This window comes from Nelumbo nucifera, chromosome 5, assembly GCF_055504915.1.
Source record: "Nelumbo nucifera cultivar China Antique chromosome 5, China Antique-T2T, whole genome shotgun sequence".
In the NCBI taxonomy this organism is placed as follows: domain Eukaryota; kingdom Viridiplantae; phylum Streptophyta; class Magnoliopsida; order Proteales; family Nelumbonaceae; genus Nelumbo; species Nelumbo nucifera.
The window spans coordinates 31,030,128-31,056,950 of NC_142653.1; the positions used below are offsets into that span (position 1 = coordinate 31,030,128).

General features: G+C 39.8%; 2 protein-coding genes across 3 annotated transcripts; both read right to left on the minus strand.

Annotated features, from left to right (window-relative positions):
- Window positions 1-9,469: 9,469 nt before the first annotated feature.
- Window positions 9,470-21,153, minus strand: LOC104600018 (uncharacterized). Of its 2 annotated transcripts, none has more exons than XM_010262810.2 (10): window positions 20,910-21,153; window positions 19,921-20,016; window positions 19,664-19,738; window positions 19,111-19,179; window positions 16,447-16,523; window positions 11,712-11,800; window positions 10,660-10,789; window positions 10,163-10,253; window positions 10,015-10,080; window positions 9,470-9,776 (listed from the first exon to the last, which is right to left on the minus strand). In XM_010262810.2, exons 1-10 carry the CDS (start codon window positions 21,069-21,071, stop codon window positions 9,657-9,659), a joined length of 975 nt encoding a protein of 324 aa, XP_010261112.1. In that variant the 5' UTR covers window positions 21,072-21,153; the 3' UTR covers window positions 9,470-9,656. The 2 variants fall into 2 exon arrangements, with proteins under 2 accessions (XP_010261112.1, XP_088743188.1); XM_088887062.1 differs by having other exon boundaries at window positions 19,842-20,016; window positions 20,910-21,051.
- A 2,219-nt stretch (window positions 21,154-23,372) lies between these two features.
- Window positions 23,373-26,040, minus strand: LOC104600017 (laccase-15-like). Its single transcript, XM_010262809.3, has 6 exons — window positions 25,892-26,040; window positions 25,657-25,808; window positions 25,272-25,516; window positions 24,882-25,010; window positions 23,783-24,736; window positions 23,373-23,702 (listed from the first exon to the last, which is right to left on the minus strand). Exons 1-6 carry the CDS (start codon window positions 25,997-25,999, stop codon window positions 23,572-23,574), a joined length of 1,719 nt encoding a protein of 572 aa, XP_010261111.1. The 5' UTR covers window positions 26,000-26,040; the 3' UTR covers window positions 23,373-23,571.
- Window positions 26,041-26,823: the final 783 nt, after the last annotated feature.

The following is a 26,823-nucleotide window of genomic DNA, read 5'->3' on the forward strand; positions in this document are numbered from 1 at the left end:
GACCCAAGTCTTTGATGGGAAAGCAGTGACTGAGGTATTTTCTGAGTGAGTCAATGCTAACTGGATTATCACCGGCAATAATTAAATCATCCACATAAGCTAGCACAATCAAAGTCCCTCCAATTTTGTGAAGCATGAATAGAGTGTAATCTGCAGAAGACTGGGAGAACCCTCTTTGCTTGAGTGCATGGATTAGAGTTTCAAACCAGTTTCTAGATGCTTGCTTCAGCCCGTAAATTGACTTGTTCAGTTAATAAACACGATTGTCACCTGGAGGAAGGAGGCCCGGAGGGGGCCGCATATATAATTTTTCATGTAGAGTACCATGAAAGAAAGCATTGTTCACATCCATCTGATGTAAATGCCAATGATGTAAATGCCAATCCCGTGCAGCCGCTAAAGCTATTAGACAATGAACAGTGACAAGTTTAGCAATTGGTGCATAGGTTTCTGTGTAGTCCACGCCTTCAGTTTGGGTGTAACCCTTGGCTACAAGACACGCTTTATAGCGCTTTATACCACCATCAAGATTGGTCTTAATTTTGTAGATCTATTTATAGCCAATGGACTTTTTTCCAAGAGGAAGATTTGTTAGAGACCAAGTTCTGGTAGTTTCAAGAGCTTTAAGTTAAGCTACCATGGCATTACGCCAACACTAGTGTTGGTTGGCTTGTTGAATCCACACTGACATCATTAGCTATTGGGCGGGCACCATCCTCATTGATCGTTTCCAATGGGAAAATGGCATCATCTGTGATTGGAATAGGGACCACTACAATAGTGGATGCATCAACGTTGTTGAGATCAACAATCTTGAATGAAAATTGATCTTCACAAAATATCACATCCCAAGAGACTAATGAATATCACCTCCCAATGAATATGCATTGTTGTGAACGTGGGCTGAATTTATCCATACCACGTTTATGTGTTATGGCATAGTAGAGATACCCAAATGTGTGAAGATTATCATAGGCAGGTGACCTTTGAAATAACATTTCATATGGGGTTTTACCAGATAGGTTAGGAGTGGGTAAATAGTTGATAGAGATGCAGTTGTAAGAACACACTCCCCCCAAAACTGAATTAGCAAACTTGCTTGGAACTGTAGGGCTCTAGCCACCTCAAGAATGTGATGGTGTTTCCATTCCACCACTCCATTTTATTGTGGAGTTTCAACACACGAATGTTGATGTAGTATGCCATTCTCAATGAAGTATGTCTGCATAGGACCAAACAGAAATTCCAACTCATTATCGGATCTGACACATTTTATCCGTGTGCCGAATTGAGTTTGAACCATAGCAAAGAACATAAGCAAGTAACAATAAGCATTAGATTTGCATTGCATAAAAGAAACCCATGTAGCTTGTGAATAATCATCCACAATAGTAATGATATCCACCCCAGATATCTATATGTATCAAATCAAAGCATTTTGTAGCATGAACCTTACTAATGGGAAAACAATGTTGAGCCTGCTTTGCCTTCATACAAATGTCACGACAAATATTATTAGGTATAGTTATATGTAAATCAGAAATCAAAGCAATATTTTGATAAGAAGCATGTCCAAATCTTGAATGCCACAGTCTCGAGTCAGCATCATGAACAACATGAAGAGCCATGGATGGCGGACTAGGCAGAAGATAATATAGACCGTCATGCATCGGACCGAGTCCAATCACCTTCTTGGAGCTCAGGTCCTGTATCACACAGAAATTTGGAAAAAACAAGATGGCACAATTAAGTTGTGATGTCAATTTGTTGATGGATAATAACTTGCATTTGAACTCTGGCACGAATAAAACATCTCGTAGGAACAAATCCGGGGAAAGTGCCAAATCGACCTGTGATTGTACTGGCATTACAGATCCGTTTAGCAAGTGGATTGGCTTGTTGGGTGCAGAGATAATGTGATTATTTAGACTCATGGTTGAGGGTGCCGTGTGGTCTGATGCACCACTGTCCAGTAACCAAGGTCCTAACTCAAATAACCAATGTAAAGTAGAGGCCTTACCAGCAAAATTTGAGAAAATCATTGGGTTATCAGACTTGAGAAGATTCAGAAGCTACTAGTATTATTCTTTTCTTGATAATGGGTTTTCTTCATGCCAGATTTCCCTTTACATCCCAACCAGGAGGATAACCAATGAGTTCATAGAAGCGATCTTTGCCAGGTCCCGTCATCTTGCAGTGATCACAACAGAGCTTTGGTCGATCTTTGGCGTTCTTGGAACCACCTTTGGCCTGAAGTTGCTTCAATCATAGGACTCCATTATCTAGCAATTGACTAATGTTTCTCTTGTGTAATTAAGGCATATGCCTTGCTCACAGATGGAAGTGGCTCTATTCCAAGAATGTTGGAGAGAATAGTACTGAAGCGGTCATTAAGATCCATGAGAAATTGGTAGATGCGATCTTTTTCACGTTCTGCTACTAGATCTTTCATCATACCACATGTACAACAAGTATAGACTGGCATTGGAATATAAGTTGAGAGTTCATCCCAGATTGCCTTCATCTTCATGTAATACATTGAAACAAAGAGGTTGCCTTGTCTAAGTAGAACTAATTCCTGTTTCAAGTGGAAGACGCGGGTAGCATTTCCCTGCGAAAATCTTTCTTCAAGATCCAGCTAGATTGCCTGAGAATCATCCATGTAAGCAACACTATCATGTAAATCTTTGGTCAATGCATTGCAAATCCAGGAAATGACCATCAAATTACATTTCTTCCAAGCAACGAGCTCTACTGGTTTTGTCTGATCCGGCTTCAAAATTGTTCTGTCAACAAAACCAATCTTGTTCTTTGCCCAAAGAGCATTCATCATTGCTCTTTCCAAGTCGGATAGTTGTCACCATTCAGTAGAGTGGTGACCAGCACCATGCCGAGATTGTTTGAGGTGCCAAGATAGTATGGAGATGCAGAATCAGAGTAGCTGACGTTTTCTCATGATCTGATGAAGAACAGAGTCATCGACGTTGCTGGGGAGATCAAGATGCAGTGGTCGATCAGACTGTAAGCTTTGATACCATGACAAAATGCAGAGTTATGATGAGCAAAGATGCATGCTCAGTGCAACTTGTGATGAGAAAACAAAAGGTTTAGCGCAACTTGAAATGAGAAAATGAAACTTTCTTATTATTTGTTAGTGGTACACAATGTATTTATAAATACAATTTGATGCCCAACAACTTGCCGAGCAAGAGACAAGAAATCAGCCAACTGATGGTGGCTCAGTTGGTAGGTTCTTTGACTCGTTGGAGTAGAGACCTGGGATCAAATCCCGTTGCCACTAGGGGTTGGGGGGGTTAAGGGAAAGGGGATGGGCTACCCCCTGTTGTGTAGCCCCATGAAGCGAAAAAAAAGAGAGACAAGAAATCAAGATCAAGATCAAGAGGGCACCAGCTGGAGAAACCAATTGGCACGTTTTCTTGATTTCGTAATAAAGGCTAATGACTGAAATAAGAGGGCGCTCATTAAATCGTTGCTAGGACCGAGCGTTGATGTTTGCATTCAATTTGTAAAGAGACTGGGCCGAATGGGCCCTAACAGCCTCTCATGTGATATCCTTTATTTTATCTTTTATTTTATTTTGATGGACCTCACTTAATGGGCCTGTTATTTGTTCCTATTTTACTTTCTTTATGTAACTGCCATGCTGGCCGCCCACTTAAGGGTATACTTGTCATCATCAATTTTTTAGAGATTAATAAAAAAATAGGGTTAGAGGAGAAGGGTGATTAATTCGACTTCTTCTTCTCTTACCTCTTCTCTTCGCCATCTTCCTCTCTTATACAATTATTCAGATCTGTTCTATTCTGCTAATCACTAAATTTAATCTTGATATTAGAGGACTGATTTACATCTTGGTATCAGAGCGGGTTCAGTTCCTCTTTCTTCTTTTTTATTTGTTCTTGTACACTCTAAAATCAAGAGAGTGTATGAAGAGATAGGTTCTCTATAGTATTGAGAATCGCTTGCCTAGTTGGTAGAAGGGTTTGGAGAGTTTAGTTCTGGTAAGATTTTTTCAAGAAGTGATGTTGTTTTGCTGCTGCCCAAAACCCTAGCCGACTGGAGATTTTTGAGTTACCAGGAAAGGTGAAGCTTGGGTGTGGCGCTCTATGCTTGGAATGTGTCTTGTGACTGCTAAAGGAGGGCGGTTCAGGTTTGTAAGAGTTTGGGTTACTCTGGTAGGTGCGGCAGTGTCTTCTCTCTCCCGTCCATCTGCTGGACGGAGAAAAACCCTAGTTTTTCAAGCACCCAAGTTCTGGTTTGACTTCAAGTAAGTTTACATAGTCAAAATTTTATGTTCTTTGATTTTCGTTTGATTAATGGAGACATACGGAAGTAAGCTCAAGCAGGTGCCAACTTCTGGACCTGCTCCAGTAGATTCCGTTTTGACGGGTGTTACCACAATTAAGCTAGATGGGATGAACTATCTTGCTTGGGCCCAGTCTATAAAAATCTATGTTTGTAGTAGAGGAAAACTCGGGTATCTCACAGGCAACAAGTTGAAACCCGAAGAGACAGACCCTGAATTTGAAAGATGGATGCAAGAGAACTATACTGTTATAGGATGGTTAGTCAACTCTATACAACCTCATATAAGCCAGCACTATCTCTAGATGTCTTCGACTAAGGAGATATGGGACAGTGTGACTGAAACCTATTCACAGAAACTGAATGTAGCCAAAGAATACAAATTGAAAAGTGATGTGAAGAACCTGAGATAGGGGAGAAGATTGTGGCAATCTACTACTCTATACTAAAGTCCCTATAGCAGGAAATTGATGTTATGGAAATAGTGGTATGAGAGAGTAAAAAGGATGCTAAAATATATAGAAAGCTAGTGGAGAGAAATAGGGTGTTTGAGTTTCTCACTGGACTCAACCCTGAGTTTGATATTATCAGACAGAACATTTTGGCCAGGGATGAGGTTACTCTTTCACAGGCATATGCTATGATAAGTAGTGAGGAGAGTAGGTGGTAGGTGCAGTTGTAGAGTCCATCTACAGAACATTTTGCACATGTGGGAATGAAACCGAAGGGCCCTACTGAGAAAAGAGAGCAGTTGTGTGAATATTGCAAGAAACCACGACATACAAAGGACACCTACTGGAAGCTTCATCCTGAACTTCTTCCTGATAGATTTAAGAACAATAATAACCCTAAGAAGGGCAGTCAGGTGGGAAAATCCAAGACTGCTAATGCTGCTACAGTGCTTGAAGGGGGAAGTAAGGAAAGCGAAGAAAAATCAACTATTGAGCAGTTGGCTGCAATGAAGCTGGATTTTGAGAAGTATGGGAGGCTCCTAAATCATCTGGAAGCTACGGTTTCTTCAACTCACCCTTCCAATAGTACATCATCTTCATCGGCTTTTGCTCACTCAGGTACTCGTGCTTCTACGAATCATGCTTCAGCTTTAGGTAATCGTAAAATCCCTTGGATTATTGATTCCGGTGCATCAGACCATATGACCATCCTATCTAACCTGTTTTGCTCATATCACCTCCTCTCTGGGAAAGAGAAAATATCCCTTGCCGATGGGTCCCTTGCCCCCATCTCTGGTAAAGGTGATATAAAGACCTCTTACACCCTGTTCTTATCTTTTGTTCTTCATGTCCCTAAGCTTAACACAAACCTCTTACCTGTTAGTAGCTTAACAAAGTCAATGAATTACATCATAACATTTTATTTCCCACTCATTGTGTTTTTTAGGACCTACAGTCACAGAGGATGATTGGGAGTGGCCATGAGGCAAACGAAATATACTTGCTGGACACACCAGATCAAGCTTTGAGACCACCTCATGGAGTTGCCTTAGAGTCAGTCGTGTCAGAGTCTGTTAACAAAATTTTATTATGTCATTTTCGGTTTGGTCACTTGTCCTTTTCTGCTTTGAGTCATCTGTTTTCAGATATGTTTAAAGGAGTGTCTTTATCAAGTCTTCATTATGAATCATGTGAGTTGGCAAAGCATTGTAGACATTCCTATTCAATTAGCAATAAAAGATCATTTTCTTATTTCCATATTGTTCACTCTGATGTGTAGGGGCCATATCACATGTCAACCATGGGGGGGTTACAAGTACTTTATCCTTTTCATTGATGATTATTCACGTTACACTAGGATTTATCTCATGAAATCCAGGGATGAAGTACTAGCTATTGTGAAAAATTTTCATGAACTCATCATCACCCAGTTTAATACACGTATTAAAATATTCCACTCTAACAATGCTAAGGAGTATTTTGAGAGAACCCTCTCCACCTATCTTGAAACTTTTGGGGTTACTCATCAAAGCTCTTGTTCCTACACTCCACAACAAAACAGGGTGGCGGAAAGAAAGATCAGGCATGTGGTTAAGGTTGCCAGGTCCCTTTTATTTGCATCCCATGTTCCTATAAAGTTTTGGGGAGATGTTGTTCTTACTGCTACCTTTCTGATCAACCGTATGCCCTCCCGGGTCCTTGGCTTTAAAACCCCTTTTAGTCTTCTCTTCCCGGATGATGATCTATTTTCTCTTCATCTCCGTGTGTTTGGGTGTACTTGCTATGCGCATATTCATAGTTACCAAAGGCAAGGCACAAGTTTGAACCCAAGGCTCATAAGTGCGTGTTTCTGGGATATGCTTCCACATAGAAGGGTTATTGCTGTTTTGATCCGGTTCGTGGCACCCGCTTTGTATCTCGGGATGTCACCTTTGCAGAGTTGACTCCCTTCTTCAGTATTCTCTTGAGGGGGAGAAATCTAATGAGTACTTTGCTATGTCTCTAGCTGTTCCGCTTCCCATTCCTTGTGAGTCCGATCATGGGGTGTCCACCTCTTCCACTGGACCTACCCTTGATGTCCCTGCTCCCCCTCCTACTTCTGCTCCTGCTCTCCAGAGGTGGTACCAAAGGCGGAGATTCAGACATGTGCAGGTTGTTTCCACTCTTTCAGAAGAACATTTTGCCACTCCCATCATTCTTAAGGAAACATGTTAGTCCTCTACTGACCCATCTCTGACTGTTCCAGACCTTGACCTTCCTATTGCTCTTCGCAAGGGCAAGCGGAAGTGTACAACCCATTGTATATCCAAACACTTATCTTACAGCCTTCTCTCCCCTTCCTACTACTCTTTTCTTGCCTCTGTTTCTTCCCATGTGATACACAGGTCTGTACCGGAAGCTTTATCTTAAGCTGAATGGAGGGATACTATGATGACCGAACTTGATGCACTGCATAAGAATCATACCTGAGACATTGTGGATTTGCCGGAAGAAAAGGAACCAGTGGGTTGTAAATGGGTGTTTACTATTAAATATCACTCTGATGGCTCGGTTGAGAGGTTTAAAGCTCGGTTGGTTGCTAAGGGTTACACCCAAATGTATGGCATTGACTATCTGGAGACATTTGCTCCTATAGCTAAGATGACTTCAGTCAGGGTTTTACTTTCTCTAGCAACTACTTTTGACTGGCCCCTACACCAGTTTGATGTTAAGAATGTCTTCTTGAATGGAGAACTGCATGAAGAGGTCTATATGTCTCTACCTCCAAGAGTGTATGGGAAAAAATGAAAGGCAAGGTGTGTAAACTACACAAATCCCTTTATGGTCTCAAACAATCTCCTCGGGCTTGGTTTGAGAGATTTCAGGCTGCTATTGTCTCCTTCGGCTACATTAAAAAACAATCTGATCATACACTGTTCTTGAAGAGAAATGACTATTTGGTGACCTTCTTGATTGTTTATGTTGATGATATTGTGGTCACTGGTAATGACATTGAAGAGGCCAGTAAACTAAAAGCATTTCTCAACTCTGAATTTGACATCAAAGATTTGGGAGGTCTTCGGTATTTCTTGGGCATTGAAATTGTTCGACCTAAGGATGGTATATTCATATCTCAGCGCAAATATGTCATTAATCTTCTTGTTGAAACTGGTAAACTTGGAGCTAAACCCATCTCCACTCCCATTGATCCTAATCATAAATTTTTTGCCACAGATGGTGTACCTTTGTCTGATAAAGAAGTATTTCAGAGACTGCTTGGGAAGTTGTTATACCTTTGCATGACTCGGCCAGATATTTTCTATGCAGTAAGTGTTCTCAGCCAGTTTATGCATTCTCCCAGATATACTCATTTAGCTGCTGCAAAAAGGGTTCTGTGCTACTTGAAAGGTACTCTAGGGAAAGGTATTCTATTTGCTAAGCATAGTCACATGAAGCTGAAAGCTTTTACTGATGCAGATTGGACAAGATGTATTGATGACAGAAGGTCCACCTCTGGTTATTGTGCTCTGGTTGCTAAGAATATTGTTTCTTGGAGGAGTAAGAAACAATCAGTAGTTGCTAGATCTTCAGCTGAAGTAGAATACAGGGCAATGGCTCATGGTGTGTCAGAATTACTATGGCTACGATCCCTTCTAGAGGAGTTGGGGTGGACTACGAAAAACCAATGATGCTCTATTGTGACAACCAAGCTGCTATCAACATTGCACACAATCCTGTTCAACATGACAAAACTAAGCACATTGAGGTTGATAGGCATTTCATAAGGGAAAGAGTCTCTTCAGGAGAAATTTGTTTACCATTTATCACATCAGAAGAGCAACTGACTAATATCTTGACCAAGGGAGTTCCCAAGGGGAAATTGACACACTATATAAGCAAGCTAGGCATGATTGACATCTATGCTCAGTTTGAGGGGGAGTGTAAAGAGACTGGGCCGAATGGGCCCTAACAGCCTCTCATGTGACATCCTTTATTTTATCTTTTATTTTATGTTGATGGGCCTCACTTAATGGGCCTGCTATTTGTTCTTATTTTACTTTCTTTATGTAACTGCCATGCTGGCCGCCCACTTAAGGGTATACTTGTCATCGTCAATATTTTAGAGATTAATAAAAAAATAGGGTTAGAGGAGAAGGGTGATTAATTCGACTTCTTCTTCTCTTACCTCTTCTCTTCGCCATCTTCCTCTTTTATACAGTTATTCAGATCTGTTCTATTCTGCTAATCACTAAATTTAGTATTGATATTAGAGGACTGATTTACATCTCAATTGTATTTGCATCACATTGCATTGCAGACTTTGCAGTTTTTTACCTTGTGAATGGTTGCCCTAAGTTTCCTCCAAAGATAGGGAAAAGAATTTTATGGCACGAGGGAGGGAGAAACTATTTGAGAAAAAAATTGCCACATGAAGCAGGGTCACTCCAGATGTGGACCATTTTGAGCTTGCTTGTGTCAAAATATGCACCAACAGGTTGCAAACCTCTTATTTGAATGGCATGCATGGCATCATGTTTAGCATCTAGTCATCTACTGGTCTAATATGTCAATCTCAAGATCCTAATCTGTCCAATTAGCCACATTGAATAGCATCCTTTATCTTTGCTAGAACCAAGATGGGTAATATGGGCTAACACACCCCCAAGTCACAAATAAACACAGTCAGTTGCCATACATCTGGTAACAGTACAGAGTTGCACATCTAATTTCAATTATCTCTTTGAGTCTTGAGTGATCCTGCTTCATGTGGCTATTTTGGTAAAATAAAAACAAGGAACATAAAAATAAAACTGGTTCAACATTTAATCAACATCTAAATATGGTTAACCAGATGAACTGAATTTGTGATCCATGAAGCCTTTAGTGGTAGAAGTAGAATTATGCGGCTTTCTCAATTGCTTCGATGCATTCCAACACTGTTGCCTTGTTTGACATTGCTGACATTAATGCTTCATGAGCAACCTTGTTGTTTTTCAAGAGGGATCCAGAAAACAAAACCTGCATGGTTTTTTGTTTTTCCTTAGAATGATCAGCACATCATAAGAAGCATGCTCCATGTGCGCTGACAACAATATGCAAAAGCAATGCTGACATAACTGAACCTCTAACAACTTTATGCACAAATGAGACAATCTGGATGAAGTTGTAGATAGTAGGAGTCAATTTTTGCTACCCCGTTTCAAAATTTTGGCTACGAAATTTGAGAAGACATGCATATAAGGAGTGAAGAACTCACAGCCCATCTGGTAAGATTCTGTTGCTGTTCTTTGCTTATCTGTGGCTTGCTCCTGTTTATAAATCTCTATGGAGAGCATAAATGGAATTGGTTAGATGAAGTTTTAAGAGCTCTAGGAAGCATGGAAATGGAATGGAATTTAACAAACCTGAAGTGTGAAAAGATCAGCAGATTGACCAACCACTTTATCATATTTTAAGCCTTCTGCTGCCAGCCCAGCCATTGATACCACTGCCAGCCTGATGAGGTAGTCAGTTTCCAAAGTTAATTTTTCCTTTTAGAGTCCCTCAATTACAGCTTTTTCCATACTCTTCTTTCTTGTTCTAAATAATCAGTTGAACACTTGAACTTTGTTAAAACAAAAGGCAGGAAGAAACATACATGTGTATTAGGGGATAAAGCTCATAACAATTAAGAAAATAAAATTAGGAGGTTCATCAGAGAGGGCTTTTGCATGACTTGTAACTTTTCAACTTAGAAAGAGAGAAGAACGCAAATGGATTTTGTCAGATCCCTACATCTAGAACTGAAAGTTAGTGGAGGATTGTTGCAACTATTTACACAATCTCTTTAGTTCAATTTATAGAAATAGAAGATATTAATTAAATTTGGATTTCCAATAATTATATCTAATCAATTTGATACCTGTCTAGTTCCTTTGCATCAAGCTGCCCACTGTATATCAGCTTCTGCAGCCTTTCATCAACCAGATTGACATGCTCTTTTCCAATATCCAGTGAATACCCCAGAATAGGAAGGCCAATCAAGTAAGCAACTGACTCAAAGGAAATTTGATTTCATCAGATTTTTGTCTTACAGAGGAAGAAATGTAACTGTAAAATGAAAAGAGATATCAATAAATTACTAATTAGAAAATCCAAGCCACATCAATGGTAGAGCATCATTCGTAACTAATATCAGACGCTAGTGGATGTAGAATACTAACCAAGAAAAGAAAAATTGTAATGACCAATTTGATGATGCCAACAATCTAATATATCACTAAGTTTTGAATGCCAAAAAACATCATAGTGAGATAGAAAGCTATCAGTTGAATGGATGGTAACCTTACTGGATTAAATTTTCATGGTGTTTAATGTTTCAATAAGACATTTTTATTTGAGGTAGAAGAGGCAGAAAAACGAGGTCTTGGTGTAAAATGGGAAGAAATATATCTGAAATCTCTCAGAGAAAAAAAAATCTCTTTTGTGTTATTTTGAGGGCTATAGGAAAGAGCCTAAGGGAAATGTATAGCAGGGAGTTAAAATGTTTTTTCCACCTTGCTTTGTGCTTTAGGGGGATGACAAGATTGGAAGTAGAATGGGACCTTTTCCAGTCATAAAATTCCCATTCTTATCAAAAACACAATGGTATAGATGTTCCTAGGAGCAGGGAAATGCACCAACCTCATGCACATAATATACTTAGTGCACACAGAGACAAATAAGCATGCATGCAGGGATGCAGATTCATGGTTTTCTGTGTCTTCACTTGTGCAAAACACTCTTTATATCATATTTTGTTAGCATAACAGTATATGTACCCCTTACAATGTCTCTTAAGCCTCAAGTTAACAGTTTTACCACAAGATATATTTATTTCACTTGCATCATTTTATAATAAGACATCTTTGACTACTGATTGTTTTATATCAGGACGAGATGCTTTCTATATAAATTCTTCTCAATAAAGATTACCTAAAAAATGGGCTGCTTCATGTCTTGCAACTCTTTCCTGATAATCAGGAAAAAAAGATGAAAATCCACCAATAGCAGCCTGAAGAAGCCTACAAAAGTAAGTAGAATAATTAGGTTTGAGGTGATCTGTCTGACTGTCATTGCAGCATATAAACTATTACGAATCCACAACAGAATATGAATTTCTTAAAGCTTCAAAACCTTCAATACTTGAGGGATTTTTCTTTCTAACATGGAATCTTGAAAACCCTTTTTCTTTCTAAAAATAAATTTTGAAGAAGATCCTATTCACGAACCATTCAGGAATTTAAGTCAATTATAAAACTGTAAATGGAGCATCCTCATGGATCTTAATATGCAAGATGCCTATCTCCTGCAATTGACAAAAAATCCCTCTTGAAAGGCAATTGATTATATTTTTAAAGCCTTTAAAGGATGTGGTTGGTGTATTATAAAGCTTGTTCAAACCAAGATTGACCTTCTAAAACTGACCACTGATCCTCTTCCCCAGAAAAAAAGAAATTAGAAAGAAAGATTTAATGTTTGTGAAAATTCTGGAAAAGGGATGACCCTATACAATGAAGAAGACTATTTAAATCCTTCCAAAGCTTCCAACAGAGTACAAACGAGATCATGTTCAAGAGGATTTGATCCTGCAACCTAGAGGAAAAACAAGATCATGACACATATATTGTGACATCCCAAAATAGTTCAAGCACATTACCATGAATAGTGCAAGGGAGAATATCCAAATTTTGGTTTCCCTTTCCAAATCACAATCAATAAATAGCTTATTCACATTTTATTCCCTTTATCTGCACATTATGCACCAATAGGTCAAATGAGATCCACAAGACTTCAGATGACATCTTGTCAAGACATTTTGATAAATCATGATTTCCTTGGATAAAATCAACCAATCAATTCCATTATTTCTAATGCCAATTCTGATAATATGTCTTCCAGTCTCAACCTTGAAGCTTGAGTTGCTCAGCATATCAGATGGCTTCACTGTTGTTTATCAACTGATGGGATGAAGATACCTTTTTAAGATCTCAACCTCTAAAGTCCACACTTATAAGTAATCAAGTCCTCCAAAAGGACAAACATGAATTTGGAAACTTTCTAGTCTAAAATTAGAATGCATTTATTTTAGTGGAGTGACAGTAAGAAATCAAATAAAATTCAAATTTATTGGGTTACTTCAGATAGCCAGGACCAACATTGAGTAATGGCCCTTCTATAGTGTAACCAGAAGCTGAAAGAAGCCAATGCCTTTGGCCTATAAGACTCCTGCACTCCCTAGATCAAACAGATATTTTTTTTATTCTTTTTTGAAGAAAGGTAAACTGTTATGGACGCATTCGTGGGGAAGAAGTACCACCACCGGCTGCAGCAGTAACGTGGGACCCTCATCAGATTATCTAGCTAGCCACAGTTCATCTTACCTTATCTTTATCTTATCTGCTTTCTTACTCTTATCTTATCTGTTCCAATAAGGATTAGTATAGAGTCTGATTTATCTTAGGGAGTTTTTATCCTTCTTGAGTAGGGAGTCTTATCTATCTTATCTGTAAGCAGTTTAGTTAGTCTTATCTAGGAGTCTTATCTATCTTATCTGTAAGCAGTTTAGTTATCAAGGAGTCTTCCTACAAGGAGGACTCTTACTTCTTGTAATCTCCTATTTAAGGAGCTGAAATTATTGAATAAAGATATCAAATTTCCAATCAACAAAGAGAGTAAAAGGAGAGTTCGGTGATCTCTTGGACAAATCACCCTCTAGGACGCCAAGATAGGTTCAGCTAGGAAGGGGAGGAACAAGGGAAAATAGGAGCTTTTCCCCGTGGACCAACCCGTGACGAGATCCTACGCCCGGGCCCATAACAATTTGGTATCAGAGCCTACCGCCATGGGAGATCTGGAGCAGCTATCATCTAGGGTCCACGAACTGGAGCATAGGCTCGTGGAAACCAACGTGGAGGTTCGTGAGGTCAAAGACGATGTCCAGGAGCTGCGACGCTTGTTGGAATCGTATTTCTCTAACAAGGAGAGGAATCCAGAAGGGGCTGTAACCACAAACAGCCACCGACCAGACTTGACGGAGTCATTCGGCGAACAGCAGGTCGTCCCCCCGGTAGCCGCGGTCGTTCCCAAGTACAGCAGGCTGGAGTTCCCTTCATACAGCGGCGCCGGAGATCCTTTGGGATGGCTGTACAGATGCGAGCAGTTCTTCTGCAACCAACGGAGAGGGGACAGCGACAAGGTAAGCTTGGCTGCATTCCACATGATGGAGGAGGCGTAGCTCTGGTTTTATAAATTGGAGCAGGAGGAACCCGGGCTCAGTTGGACCCAATTCAAATCCGACTGCCTCCTCAAGTTTGGGCCCCCATTGACGAGCAACCCGTTGGGTGAACTGATTAACCTCAAACAGATGGGAACGGTGGCTAAATACCAGCGCCAATTCCAGACCCTCCTCGCCAGAGCAGCTTCGGTACGACCGGACCAGCAGGTAGACATGTTCATCGCAGGGTTAGCAGAACCCTTGAGGGTGGATATGGAGATGCAACACCCCCCTAACCTGGTTACAACCATGAATCTAGCTCGCGCCTTCGAATGAAAGGTGCAGCTCAGCCGCGGAACCTTCAGTATGGGGCGGCCTCCAACCGCATGGGCATCCCCGGAACCACTCGGAATGGCTCCATCTTCAGTAGCCAGCCAAGAACGGAAACCACAGACGAGCCACAATTCCAGATCAGCATCCAGTGAGGGGAGCAGCGTTGTTGCACCCCCTATTAAGCACTTGTCCAGGGCTGAGATGGCAGAACGCAGGGCGAGGGGACAGTGTTTTAATTGTGATGAACTCTACTCAGCAGGGCACAAGTGCAAGAGACTTTTCTGTCTCCTGGTGGAACAAGAGGACGATGTGGATGAACCCCCTTCATTGGAACCCGATCCAGGAGGGCTAAATCATTCCACCTATCCTGGATTCCCTTGACTGAACTCCAAGACACATATCCAGATTTCGAGCTTGAGGACAAGCTCATAGTCCAGGAGGGGAGTAATGTTATGGACGCATTCGTGGGGAAGAAGTACTGCCGCTGGCAACAGCAATAACGTGGGACCCTCATCAGATTATCTAGCTAGCCACAGTTCATCTTACCTTATCTTTATCTTATCTGCTTTCTTACTCTTATCTTATCTGTTCCAATAAGAATTAGTATAGAGTCTGATTTATCTTAGGGAGTTTTTATCCTTCTTGAGTAGGGAGTCTTATCTATCTTATCTGTAAGCAGTTTAGTTAGTCTTATCTAGGAGTCTTATCTATCTTATCTGTAAGCAGTTTAGTTATCAAGGAGTCTTCCTACAAGGAGGACTCTTACCTCTTGTAATCTCCTATTTAAGGAGCTGAAATTATTGAATAAAGATATCAAATTTCCAGTCAACAAAGAGAGTAAAAGGAGAGTTCGGTGATCTCTTGGACAAATCACCCTCTAGGACGCCAAGATAGGTTCAGCTAGGAAGGGGAGGAACAAGGGAAAATAGGAGCTTTTCCCCGTGGACCGACCCGTGACGAGATCCTACGCCCGGGCCCATAATTTCAGCTCCTATTTTCCCTTGTTCCTCCCCTTCCTAGCTGAACCTATCTTGGCGTCCTAGAGGGTGATTTGTCCAAGAGATCACTGAACTCTCCTTTTACTCTCTTTCTTGACTGGAAATTTGATATCTTTATTCAATAACTTCAGCTCCTTAAATAGGAGATTACAAGAGGTAAGAGTCCTCCTTGTAGGAAGACTCCTTGATAACTAAACTGCTTACAGATAAGATAGATAAGACTCCTAGATAAGACTAACTAAACTGCTTACAGATAAGATAGATAAGACTCCTAGATAAGACTCCCTACTCAAGAAGGATAAAAACTCCCTAAGATAAATCAGACTCTATACTAATCCTTATTGGAACAGATAAGATAAGAGTAAGAAAGCAGATAAGATAAAGATAAGGTAAGATGAACTGTGGCTAGCTAGATAATCTGATGAGGGTCCCACATTACTGCTGCAGCTGGCGGTGGTACTTCTTCCCCACGAATGCGTCCATAACATAAACCACGTTGTATTAAAACCAAAAAGTATATGGTCCTCTGTACAATGAGATGCTATACAAGTATAAGCCAAATAAGGACCTCAAAAAAAAAAAAAGTTGAAAAAGTATCACCTTTGGGTTGTGTTAACTTTCTATATCACCTAGTTGTGCATCTTTTGTCCTCTCATCTGGGGCCACCACCATCAACTTTTGGTTTCTCTAGGTCCGGATAGAGGCATTGAGCAATGAGGGGAGTTGGAGTTGGATCTACCCTTTTACATGGTATACTTTTATGAATTGTTTTACATTGTATAATGGAGAGTTTGTTTCTTAATTGGATGATAGTAAGGCAGTTGTAAAAAGCACTTGATTTTCTATTGAGGTACATGCATTCCTTGCTTTTCCAGACATTATTTCTTCTTCCTAGCCATTTCATATATATATATTTTTATATCTTTTTAAAGGGCTACACGACGGGGGGTAGCCCATCCCCCAACCCAGGTGCAGGTGGGATTCGATCCCAAGTCTCTGCTACGACCAGCAGGAGACCTTACCAACCAGCTGGTTGGCACATTGCTCCTAGAAATTTCATATTATTAATCCAGAAAGAGTATTGAAAAATGTTGTTTATCCTAAATTCTCCCCATAGCCTTACCCTGGGCTAATGCTTCCAATTGCCAAAACTATCAAAGAGATGCTCCCAATCAAATATGGCACAAAAAACCCCCAATCCTGCAGTGATGCAAATAGGAAACATAAAATATCAGTAAATGTTCAAAAAGAATCATTCTCCCAGCTCAAACAGAACATATAAAAGCGGTTTTATCATAGCATGTAACTTAAATTGAAAATTGTACCCTGTGGGAATTTCATAAACTAGATGGACTAGAAAAAAATAAATCCAAGGAGAAGATCAAATCAAATTACACACTGAAACAGTTGTTGCTTTTTCAGCCATTGGCCTTTGGATTCTTGTTGCACTATTATGGGTATAAAATAAGAAAACAGTTTAATTCACTATCATTATCCTTGATAGGCTCAAATTCCCTATTCATTCCTTATTTGGGTTCTGCACAATTATTACAAAAGTAGGTAAAATATTTTGCTGACCTTTAAACATAAATATGCTTCAGATTTGTTTCATTTCAAGTTAAGAAATGATCTGGTTAACCTCTCTGCTTTGCCATTGAACATGATGAGACTACCTCCAGTCTCTTTGTCAAGGAACACATGCACACACTACATGGTAGAACTGCAACTAGCAACGGATCAAAATGAACTGAAAGTTTCAGTGATTTCAAGGATGGAATGGGCTAGTTAATTTTTCCATCCATTCAGGACAAAGAGTGGGTTCCCTACTGAGTATTGTCAAAATTTATCTTTATAGGTTATAGCTTCTTGATGCGGGTGATGCCACTCTAAAATGATGTTGGTAAGATGCTAGCAATGAGAAAAGAATTGAAAGCAATCTCTAATGATCATATCAACTGAATATATTTGACTTTGAAATTCTCACATTCACGATCTAGAGTCATCCATGATTTTAGTTTTCGTCAAAAAGCATCTGCATGAACTGAAACCTATCTTCAAATGTCCCCTCTAACTAACACAAGACTTGCATATGCAGCATAATGCTGCTTGTACCCAACCTCTTTGCAGAACCACATCATTAATGCTAAAAGAGGACATAAAGCAGATCCATAACACATTCAAGTATATAATATGGACAAGCCAATATATACTGAAAAAATGTTTGTACACTTGACATCTTACAATTCACTAATCAGCAATTCACTCATTATCTCTTAGGACAAATAGTAGGGGAAAATGTGTCTAGCACCTTGGTCAAACTATAAAATTCTTTAATTTACCTCGCATTTTCCTCAGATTGAAAATTTTCATGTCATTCCAAAATAAGCACTAGGTACATTTTTCGGCACAATGAAATTTCTTATGGAATTGAGTTAGGCGCCTTTTTAAATTTGAGTTCAGGAAGGTCTAATGGAGAATCCACTAATACCATTTGAATTGCAGTCTTCAAACTAACTGATCTCCCAGTTGGAGAATAATAACTAAATAAGGTCATGTAAAGGACATTTTATCACATCTAGCAGCTAATAAAAAAACTATTTTAAGGGGAGTTGGGAATCACTCAGTAGTCAGTATCATACATTCATCTAGTCAACTTAGTCCTGTAAGTCATTCTAGTCCTGGAGATATCAGAGTAGATTTGAAAAAACACTAGAGAGAAGACCCGGAAGACATCAACATTATATGATCACATCAAGATAAACTTGCTTTTTCTACATATAATAATCCATAGATTTTAACCATCTTTTCCAAAATATTAATGCTTGCTTTTGCATCCAGATAGCTTGAGAAGTATCTAAGGCAGAATACTCTCATTTTTCATTGAGTGGAAGTGATGAATAAACTTACATTTGGAAGAAACAGAATGACAAATTTGAGTAGGGCAGATGCAACTTAATTTCATGCACTTTCATACAGAGAGGCTGTTTCCAATATGTTGGGTATTAAATGCATACAATATATCATTTTGTCAATTAGGGTCATTGCTTGGTGAAATGGTAAAAGCTTGGGCTAACAAGCATGAGGACAATGGTTTTAGTCTGGGAGAGGCCACTTTGTGCAAGAAAGTGCTAAAGGTTAGGTCCATTCTAGTCAACCCCTTCCAACCGTGGATAGCAGGGACTGACATTATTGGGTAGTGGCCTTGTATAAAAGAAGGGCAACCCAGTGCACAAGGCTCCTGCCAATGTGGGGTCTGGGGAGGAACAGATGTACATAGCCTTACCCCTGCACATATAGAGAGGCTGTTTCCAAGATTTAGACCCTGGTCACCCAGGTTGCAATGGATCAACCCAACCGGTTGCACCAAGATTTGAACCCTTGTATATTTGATGAAATTATAAATACATACAATATATCATTTTGTCAATTAGGGGTCATTATTGGGTAGTGGCCTTGCCTTAAAGATGGTTCTGTCCAGTTGTATGGTCTTTCTCCTACAAGGATCCTATCTGCTAAACATGAGAACATTTCAACAGGTAAAGTAGAGCAACTCAATAATTTTCTTCAAGAATCAAGAGAATATTTTCTCCAAATCAAGCTCATGTTGATTTGGTTGAATTATTAAAATTACATTTTTCTCTATCCAGGAAAAAGTTAAAAAGAGAGTTAACAGAAATTACAGAATACAAGCTAAGCCTCTACAAGTAATGAATCATACTCACAAGAATGGCTAATATTTAATTGTTTATACAGTATTGCAGTAATAAGTGAAAATCATGGAAGTTACCCCAGGAAGCTGGCCTGCAAGTACACCAAGGAATCCTGTTGTCCCCACTACTGTGAAAAGAAAAGCTGCCTGCACCACTGAAATATATCAAATTTGTGAACAGTAGGTCTAATGCCAACCCCATAATATAAAAACAACAAAACTTGAGGACAAAGAAACCGACACAATAAAGAGCTTCATAGGTTAGCAGAAATGCAACTAGAAGTCTAGAGCAATACAAAAATAAGAAAAGACCAAGAATAGTTGAAAATACAAAAAAAAAAAAGTGAAAGATTATGATACTGATATTCAAATACCATCATGCATCTGGGAATCTGGTTCAAAGGTGTAGGGGTAAAAGGGTCAAATGAAGGTTTTCCATCATATCACAGTTTACACACCCAAAGCATGCATTTTCCCTTTCCTTTTGAATTTTTGATTGAAATTCTACAGGTAGAAACTGAACTGGGAAAAAAAAGCTGGGGAGTTCCATTCCAAATCCAGAACTGGTTTGTGCATTTAAATTCTCTTGTCTTGTGAAGTGCCCAAAGTGTTTAAGTGTAATAGAACTTACATCATTTCTCACACTTGGGATTGCTAAGTTCTCTGCATTTTTAATTCCAAGAGTTGTCAGCTCCCGAAGAGATGTCTGTGCAGATGGTGTCACTGTTAGGATATTAATTTGATAATTGATTAACAGGGCACTTGAATAAATATGGACTGCAACAGACAGATTTTTGTGATTCATGTACATGTATGAGTGAGTTTGTGATGTAGCTAATATTTGAGTAGCACTTTCCCAGAACTTCACACTTGAAATGGAGGACTGACCGAACGGCGTGATACATATGGTTGAGAACTCCATTTCTTGGTCCAGCCAACTTCACTCAGTTGGTCAAGTGCTTCTTTAACAGCATCAGTATCTTTCTGCAAGAAGATATTTTTTAGATAATCATTTTAGCAGCAGTTGCAGAAAAGAAACAGTAGACAAAGACAGGGTAGAACAGTAGAACACCCACCAACATGCTATATGCTCATAAATTGTGAACCCTCAAGACTAAATTAGAAATAGGTGGAACGTGAAATCGTTAACATGTTTCATGCGGGAACAGGAAATAAATAAAAAGAAGAGAAGACATTATTATCAAGTTTGGATTGAGTTACAAACTAAATAATGATAGGGAAATAGTGAAGAAAAGAAAATCTATACGAAATTAAGTACCCAACGCAAGAATTTAGGACTCTAAATTAGAATTTAGAACCCATGCGTTGGGAAGTGAAGGTCCTTGACATTAGGCAGCGCAAGCTAAAAATACACTTTACGGTACTGGTACATATTCCTTAAGGCATGAGTTACCATCCTTGCTGAAAGGGAACTCAACAGACCAAAAGGAACTGTTCAATCTGGAGTAGATAGCAATACGAACTTGAAAGAATAAACGGCATTCTCATCACTGAGAGTTTCTTTTCACATCTTAAACAGAGCACTTGACCAATAAGTAGAGAGGAGAGAAAACGAATTCTTTTAAGATGGGATAACAAACAGAAAAAAAAAAAAAAAAAAATCGTGAAGAACTTTCGAGTAGCCTTCAGGTGATGAACTTTGACAAAGCATAACCCAGAAGAGAATGTCCAAAAAGCTTCCTAAGTAACTTCGAACCAAATGAGGAAGTAAAGCAGTAGAAAAGATCAGCATAACTGCGAAAGTTCAAGAATGAATCAAGTAAATTGCGGTAACGTCTCATCAGAAACAAATCACATTTCCTGGAAAAGCAGACTTGGAATGGTAAAGAAAGAAGTTGGGGAACCGAAGCCAGAACCTTAGCAAGTGCAGCTTCAAGGGTCTTCAAATCAACACCGGGAGCAGCAGAAGAAGCTCTGGTTGTCCATCTTTTCTGGGTATTGAAGCTCTTGTGATTATATTCGAAGGAGAAGGAACGTAGCCTTGATAGAGAGGCAAGCGAGGTCGCAGAGATAGACATCGCTGCGCTTTCTCACAAGCCACTTGATCTCAGAATCGAGGATAACGTTTGGGTCGTTCTCTGGACTTATGGCGCCGAATTGGGCGAGTCTTATGTGCACGGATTCCTTAACCTACGCATGGAGCGGTTGGGTAAGTTGGTTGGTGAGTTCCGGTTGCCGTGGCGGGAATGCAATTGTAATTTACGTGAGCAGGTGAATTCAGAGGGACGGCCCACTTGAAGCCCAGTACAGCCCAAAATGCCCAAGTGTAAAGTGTTGCCCGATTTCTCTCTCACCAGCCCATTATGGGCCTCCGAGCAATATTCCTAATCCTAGGACGCACGAAACCATATTTGAAGTGAGGAATCGATAGAACTAAAGCATTAAGCTGGCCTAGTCTGATGTTTACTTTAAGGCTGCGTTTGTTTTGAAGGCTACCTTTTCCTTCAAACCAAACACAGCCTAATGTTTTACTCTTTTGAAAGGTCAGCTGTTTAACTCGGGGCCTAGTCTGGTTTTGACAACATTGGCTGTGAATGAAAGGGTTTTCCATTTTATTCCTCCAATTCTATTTTTTATTGAGAAGATCCCCTAAGTTTTGAACTCCTAGGAATTCCCAAGTGCAAGTATGTATAAAGTTAGAAAAGTGATAAGCTCAACATCCAGTGTGTGACCTAATTAAAGGGAAGGGATGCTTGAAGGGTAGACTGGATGCTTGACACTTGTATGGTCAAAATTATCCAACCACAATAACAATATGACCCTTGATAGAGTGGATAGCCCAAGCTTGACAAATGGACATAGGCTTTGTTGAGTTCAGTTGACTACAATATAATGTAGGAGTCATTCCCGGAGAATTAATGTCTTACCCACTTGATAATATTGTTTTTTTTTTTTTCATTTTGGTATTTATAATATTGGGGTTGTATAGACAAAATAATTGTTTCTTAGCCTTTCATAGACCAGATCAGTTAGTTGCTTAGACCTTAGATATAGGGTGTGTTTGGGCCGCCCTGTAACACTTTTGGAAGAATTACAATGTTAAGGCAACTTTTTTCGAAAAATATCATTTAGGAGCAGTGACATACGAGGTTTCTTTACCGTTGGTATATAAATTGTATTCTTATCTATTAAGACAAAATTACCCTTCTCATTCAAAACAATCTCTCTCTCACTCTCTGACTCTCTGTCTTTCTTTCCCTCGATCTGTTTCAAGAAAAATGAGGACACCGTATGGTATATAAATTGAAACTTTCTCCCCTTTCTTTTTCTCTTTCTTTCTCTCTCTCCCTCTGTTGAAGCTTCAAGAATAGGAGTCGGTGTCGGTTTTTGATTCGAAAACATTCCACTAGGATACACAGGGACACACTAGGTAATGGCTCCCTCCAATGGAGGAAAATTCTGAGGAGCACAGATCAAAGCAGGCAACACCCCACCAAACAACGCAGACCTCGATGCTTTACCAAACCTTGACACATCTGGAGGAACTCGCTGGTGATGGCACCAGTAATGATAGAGTTCCAAGGGTCTTCTTTTTGTTGGATATAGACCATGGTGCAACTGAAGATGGAGAAGAACCGCCCCAGTAGGTGAAGCTGCCACCGATGCGGGGAGCGTTCATGTGACCGGATTGAGAACCGCCGGTTAGATGCCCGCCATCTGATCAGTAGAAATCTTTCTTTGAAGAGTTAACAAAAGAGAACAAGGTCTCTGTTTTTGTTTTTCTCCAGAACAGAGAGAGAGAGAGAGAGAGAGAGAGAGAGATGGTCTTTGTTTTTGTTTTTCTCCAGAACACAGAGAGAGAGAGAGAGAAAGAGAGAGAGATGAATGGTGACCAAGGTCATCTCATTTTGACCGAGAGAAAGAAAGACAGAGAGAGGGGGAGCGTTTTGAATGAGAAGAGTAATTTTGTCCAAAAAATACGAATACAATTTCTATGGCATACATATAAAGACCTCGTGTTTAAGTGCTCTTATTTGATATTTTTCAGAAAAAGCTAATTCGAAATTGTAATTCTTCTAAATGTGTTATTTTTGTTGCTATTGGGGGCAAAAAGTTGCCCTTATCTGTTAGAATCCCTAATATTTAAAATTCAAGAAATTCTTATTTTTGTAAACCCATGCACTTCATATTAATATTATCAGAGTGGGATCTTAATTGGATTGGATTGAGGTGGATCCATCTGATCCAAGTATAAACATAACTGGTTATTTATTAGATCCAAAACTACTGGTTTAATCATGTCGAATTTCAAACTCGGACTCATATAATTGGAACCATTGACAACCTTATGCAAATAGAGTTCATAGGCTCAGAAAATCTGCCAACAATTTACTCAGTTTCAACTTTCAAGCTTGCAAATGGGCAGACCGAGAAACAGAATTCCATTAGAAACCACAAATAAGATGTGTCATGAAATTACAAAGGATACAAACAAGGGAGCATGTCTAGGAAGAACGAAACGCTTTCATGGAGGATTACAGATTCAACAAAACCTCAGAGACGAGGAATACAATAGATTTAGCAGGGTGGCAGACCGGGAGGTGGAGGAAGCAGGCGAGCTTCTTCCTGTTCACCATCTTTCACTATGAACACAGCATTCATTCCCCACGTAAGACGACGTTCCAAATGGCAATGCATGAACCACACCCCTGAAAGAACAAAACCCACCAACATTACAACGCAGCTCGATCGGAAGAGAGAGAGAGAGAGAGAGAGAGTTAAAATATACCAGGATTATCTGCTCGGAATCTAATGGCACTCCACCCATTCTTGGGGACCAAAATGGTGTTCAATTCAGGAGGATCAACGAGGTTATACCTCAAGGGGTCCTTCTTTTTGTCAAAATTCCCGAAACCCCATCCAACCATATAAAAGCTGTAGCCATGTAGATGCATTGGATGGTCTTCTCCTGCAACCAAGTTAGTCCCTTGAAACACAAGCTCTACCGCAGAGTTATAATCCAGGAACTTCACCTCAGTACCCCTTCTGGGCGTCTGCAGACTCTGAGGCAAGAACTGGGCTGTGTAGTTGAAAACAAAAGGTGGCTTATCAGGAAAACGACTACCAAAATCCCCATTTATTCCATAGTAATAAGCCTGTAATATGTCAATCGGTGGGTTCACAAAGCTTATGTTGTTCATTCTAGCAGCCAGTCGTGTCCCGTTTGTCCCTTGACATGAATTGTATGGGCACCGGAAGGTGTTAGCGGAAATTGTGGCGATGATTCGAGTGTCCACAGTTAATGGAACATCGATGGGGTGCTCTTCATTTGCTAAGCTCCTCAGAGCGTTGGTGAAGCCAACTGCGGCATTTGTGTCGTTGTAGAAAGGGAGAAAGGGCAGAGAATATGGGGGCGACGTTGCAGCGTAGTTGCCACTGCCAGAGTACTGGAGAAATGCTGTGGTGGTCGTGTTATCGAAGTTGACACCCTGACCACTGGAGTAAGCTCTGGCAGCGATGTAGTACTGGTTTTGTGGTTGATTGGCCTCTAACAAGGCGTCAATGGTCTGGCCTGGGGATATCAAGATGTAGTCTCTTGTTAGTGGCTTGTTGTAGCTAGCGTCTCTTCCCACGACTGTAAGTTTATGTTGAGCGATGGCGAAGAAGAGATTATCGTTCATTGCAGCGTTGACTATTCGGAGTAGATAGGTCTTTCCTTGTTCCACAGGAAGCTTAAATGTTCCTACATCAAAACAAGAGTAGAAATTAGATATCAGCTGAATCATTGAAGAATTAATTAAAGAAGCAATTAATTCTTCTTTTGTAATTAGTTAGTTGGACTTCTAGCTACTAGGACAGATGGAACTAATTAATGAGCAGTTTGGTACCTGGTTTTGAGCATGGAAAGAGATCACCTGGTTGTCCGTTTATGGTGAAAGCATCAGAGATATTGGGTTGACCTCCCGTTCTAAGGGCTTGCCGTAGCACCTGCATTACGTCTCTCTTCCACCACTCTCCTGCAGTATTAATAATTGATAATTAATGTACATCAAACATTAATTTGAGACATAATATATTTGCATGTGTTAATCTAATTATATCTCAAATCAGAGCTTAGGTGGCATCATCAGAGGAATTGAGTCGACGTCGTGTCCAACATGTCAGCATATCTATCCACGTGGCAAATTTAAATTCTAATAAAATCCTCCGGCTGATGGGAACTTCAAAGGAGTGATTTGTGTGTGAATATATACGAGGAAGAGTACTTCTGTACTTGCCTAGTATGAGGACTTGTTCTGCAACAGGCTTGGGGAAAGGGTAGGCAGTTCCATGCTTGGGATAAATGGCGATGGCGCCGTGGACAGTGATTCGATTCCAATCGGTATGAGCGTGCCACCACAATGTCCCTTCCTCTTTGGAAAATATGATCTCGTACGAAAACATTCCTCCAGGTTGAATCGGGCACTGCGTAATATATGCAGGCCCATCCGACCATGGATTCCTCGGTTGCCTCACTCCATGCCTGCAACATACAATTGTTTAACTCTCTCTCTCTCTCTCTCATACACAGAGATGATCAGAGATCCAAACTCTTAGTAAACAAGTGAAAATTATTAACTTTGATAGAGAAATGGTGGAGATTGGAGATGTGTACGTACGTACCAGTGAATGGTGATGTTATGTTTTGCCTTGTTATAAACATCGACGATCAACGTATCTCCCCTATGAACATGTAGAGTAGGCCCCGGAAATTGCCCATTTACAGTCAAGATTTTCTTCGTGCTGCACAGCCTTGTGTAAGGCGTTTCCTCAATCTAAATACCAGAATATGAATGTTGTAGGGTTAGAATTAATAATGCGCTAATTAGCTTGTCTCAGTCATATATATAGAACTTACCACGAAGGTATGACGAACCCAAGCTCTGCAAGTCAGCAGGAGGCTATTGTTTAACAGTAGAAACACCAGAAGGTGCAAGATCAAGTGCCGCTTTCTTGAGCAATCCATTTCTTGATTGAGAGATGTGGATCTTACACCTCTTGTAAAGGAGCTTTATATAGATTTAGAGTAGTTGCTGTCTGAACACTGAATTTTGAGCAAATAAATGGTAGCAAGTGAAGGTGATAGGTTTTGGTACTTGTCATTTTCTTTGACATGAATCTCTCTCCCTCCATTCTTCTTGAAAATATGTAATAGCTAGCTAGAAAGAACCATAATAGCTTAATTAAAAAAATGGCAGTTTTATTAATTATGGTGACTATAGTACATCGAATTATAGAGACTGTTTGGTTGGATGGAATTGGAATCTCATTCTCATTTCTGTTGGAATAACATTCTCCGGCCTATTTGAGGAATGGTCATTCCCTATCGGCCCCTTAATTAGGAATGAAATCCCATTTCTACTGATTCTAATTCTCATTCTCATTCCTGTCTGAACCAAATAAAATATGGGAAAGGACCACTTCCATTTCATCAATTCTGAAGAAGTTTAATTCCGACTGCAAAGCAAACGGATCCTTGGAATAGATATCTAGAACTAGAAGGATTGAGGGAATGGGATTATTTGTGGTGTAACATGAAAGTAAAATAAATAAATAAAAAACAACAACAGTGCAGTGCATTCGTATGTCCTGCCTGACAATCAGTGGCAATGTCATAGAGCTCGATAGAAGCATATGAGTCAAAGTTTGGTAATCTACTACTAATCTGTGAATATACAGGATTGTACTTTGAATGCAAATAATTTTTTTCTTTTTGGTTTTGTTCTGTAGAAAATCAGTGACAATGTGATAGAGACCGATAAAATTATGTGAGTTGGGGTCCGGTGATCT

What these genes read in the sequence shown, in the direction of transcription:
- LOC104600017 (XM_010262809.3), bottom strand. Translation starts at nt 25,999, where the DNA reads ATGGATTGCTCAAGAAAGCGGCACTTGATCTTGCACCTTCTGGTGTTT. An exon ending in GGGTTCGTCATACCTTCGTG is followed by an intron (nt 25,809 to 25,891) that starts GTAAGTTCTATA and finishes TCTGGTATTTAG; the next exon opens with ATTGAGGAAACGCCTTACAC. An exon ending in AGAACAAGTCCTCATACTAG is followed by an intron (nt 25,011 to 25,271) that starts GCAAGTACAGAA and finishes TTAATACTGCAG; the next exon opens with GAGAGTGGTGGAAGAGAGAC.
- LOC104600018 (XM_010262810.2), bottom strand. Translation starts at nt 21,071, where the DNA reads ATGTCTATCTCTGCGACCTCGCTTGCCTCTCTATCAAGGCTACGTTCC. An exon ending in ATTGGAAGCATTAGCCCAGG is followed by an intron (nt 11,801 to 16,446) that starts GTAAGGCTATGG and finishes TTACTTTTGTAG; the next exon opens with GCTTCTTCAGGCTGCTATTG. An exon ending in GATGCAAAGGAACTAGACAG is followed by an intron (nt 10,254 to 10,659) that starts GTATCAAATTGA and finishes CTACCTCATCAG; the next exon opens with GCTGGCAGTGGTATCAATGG.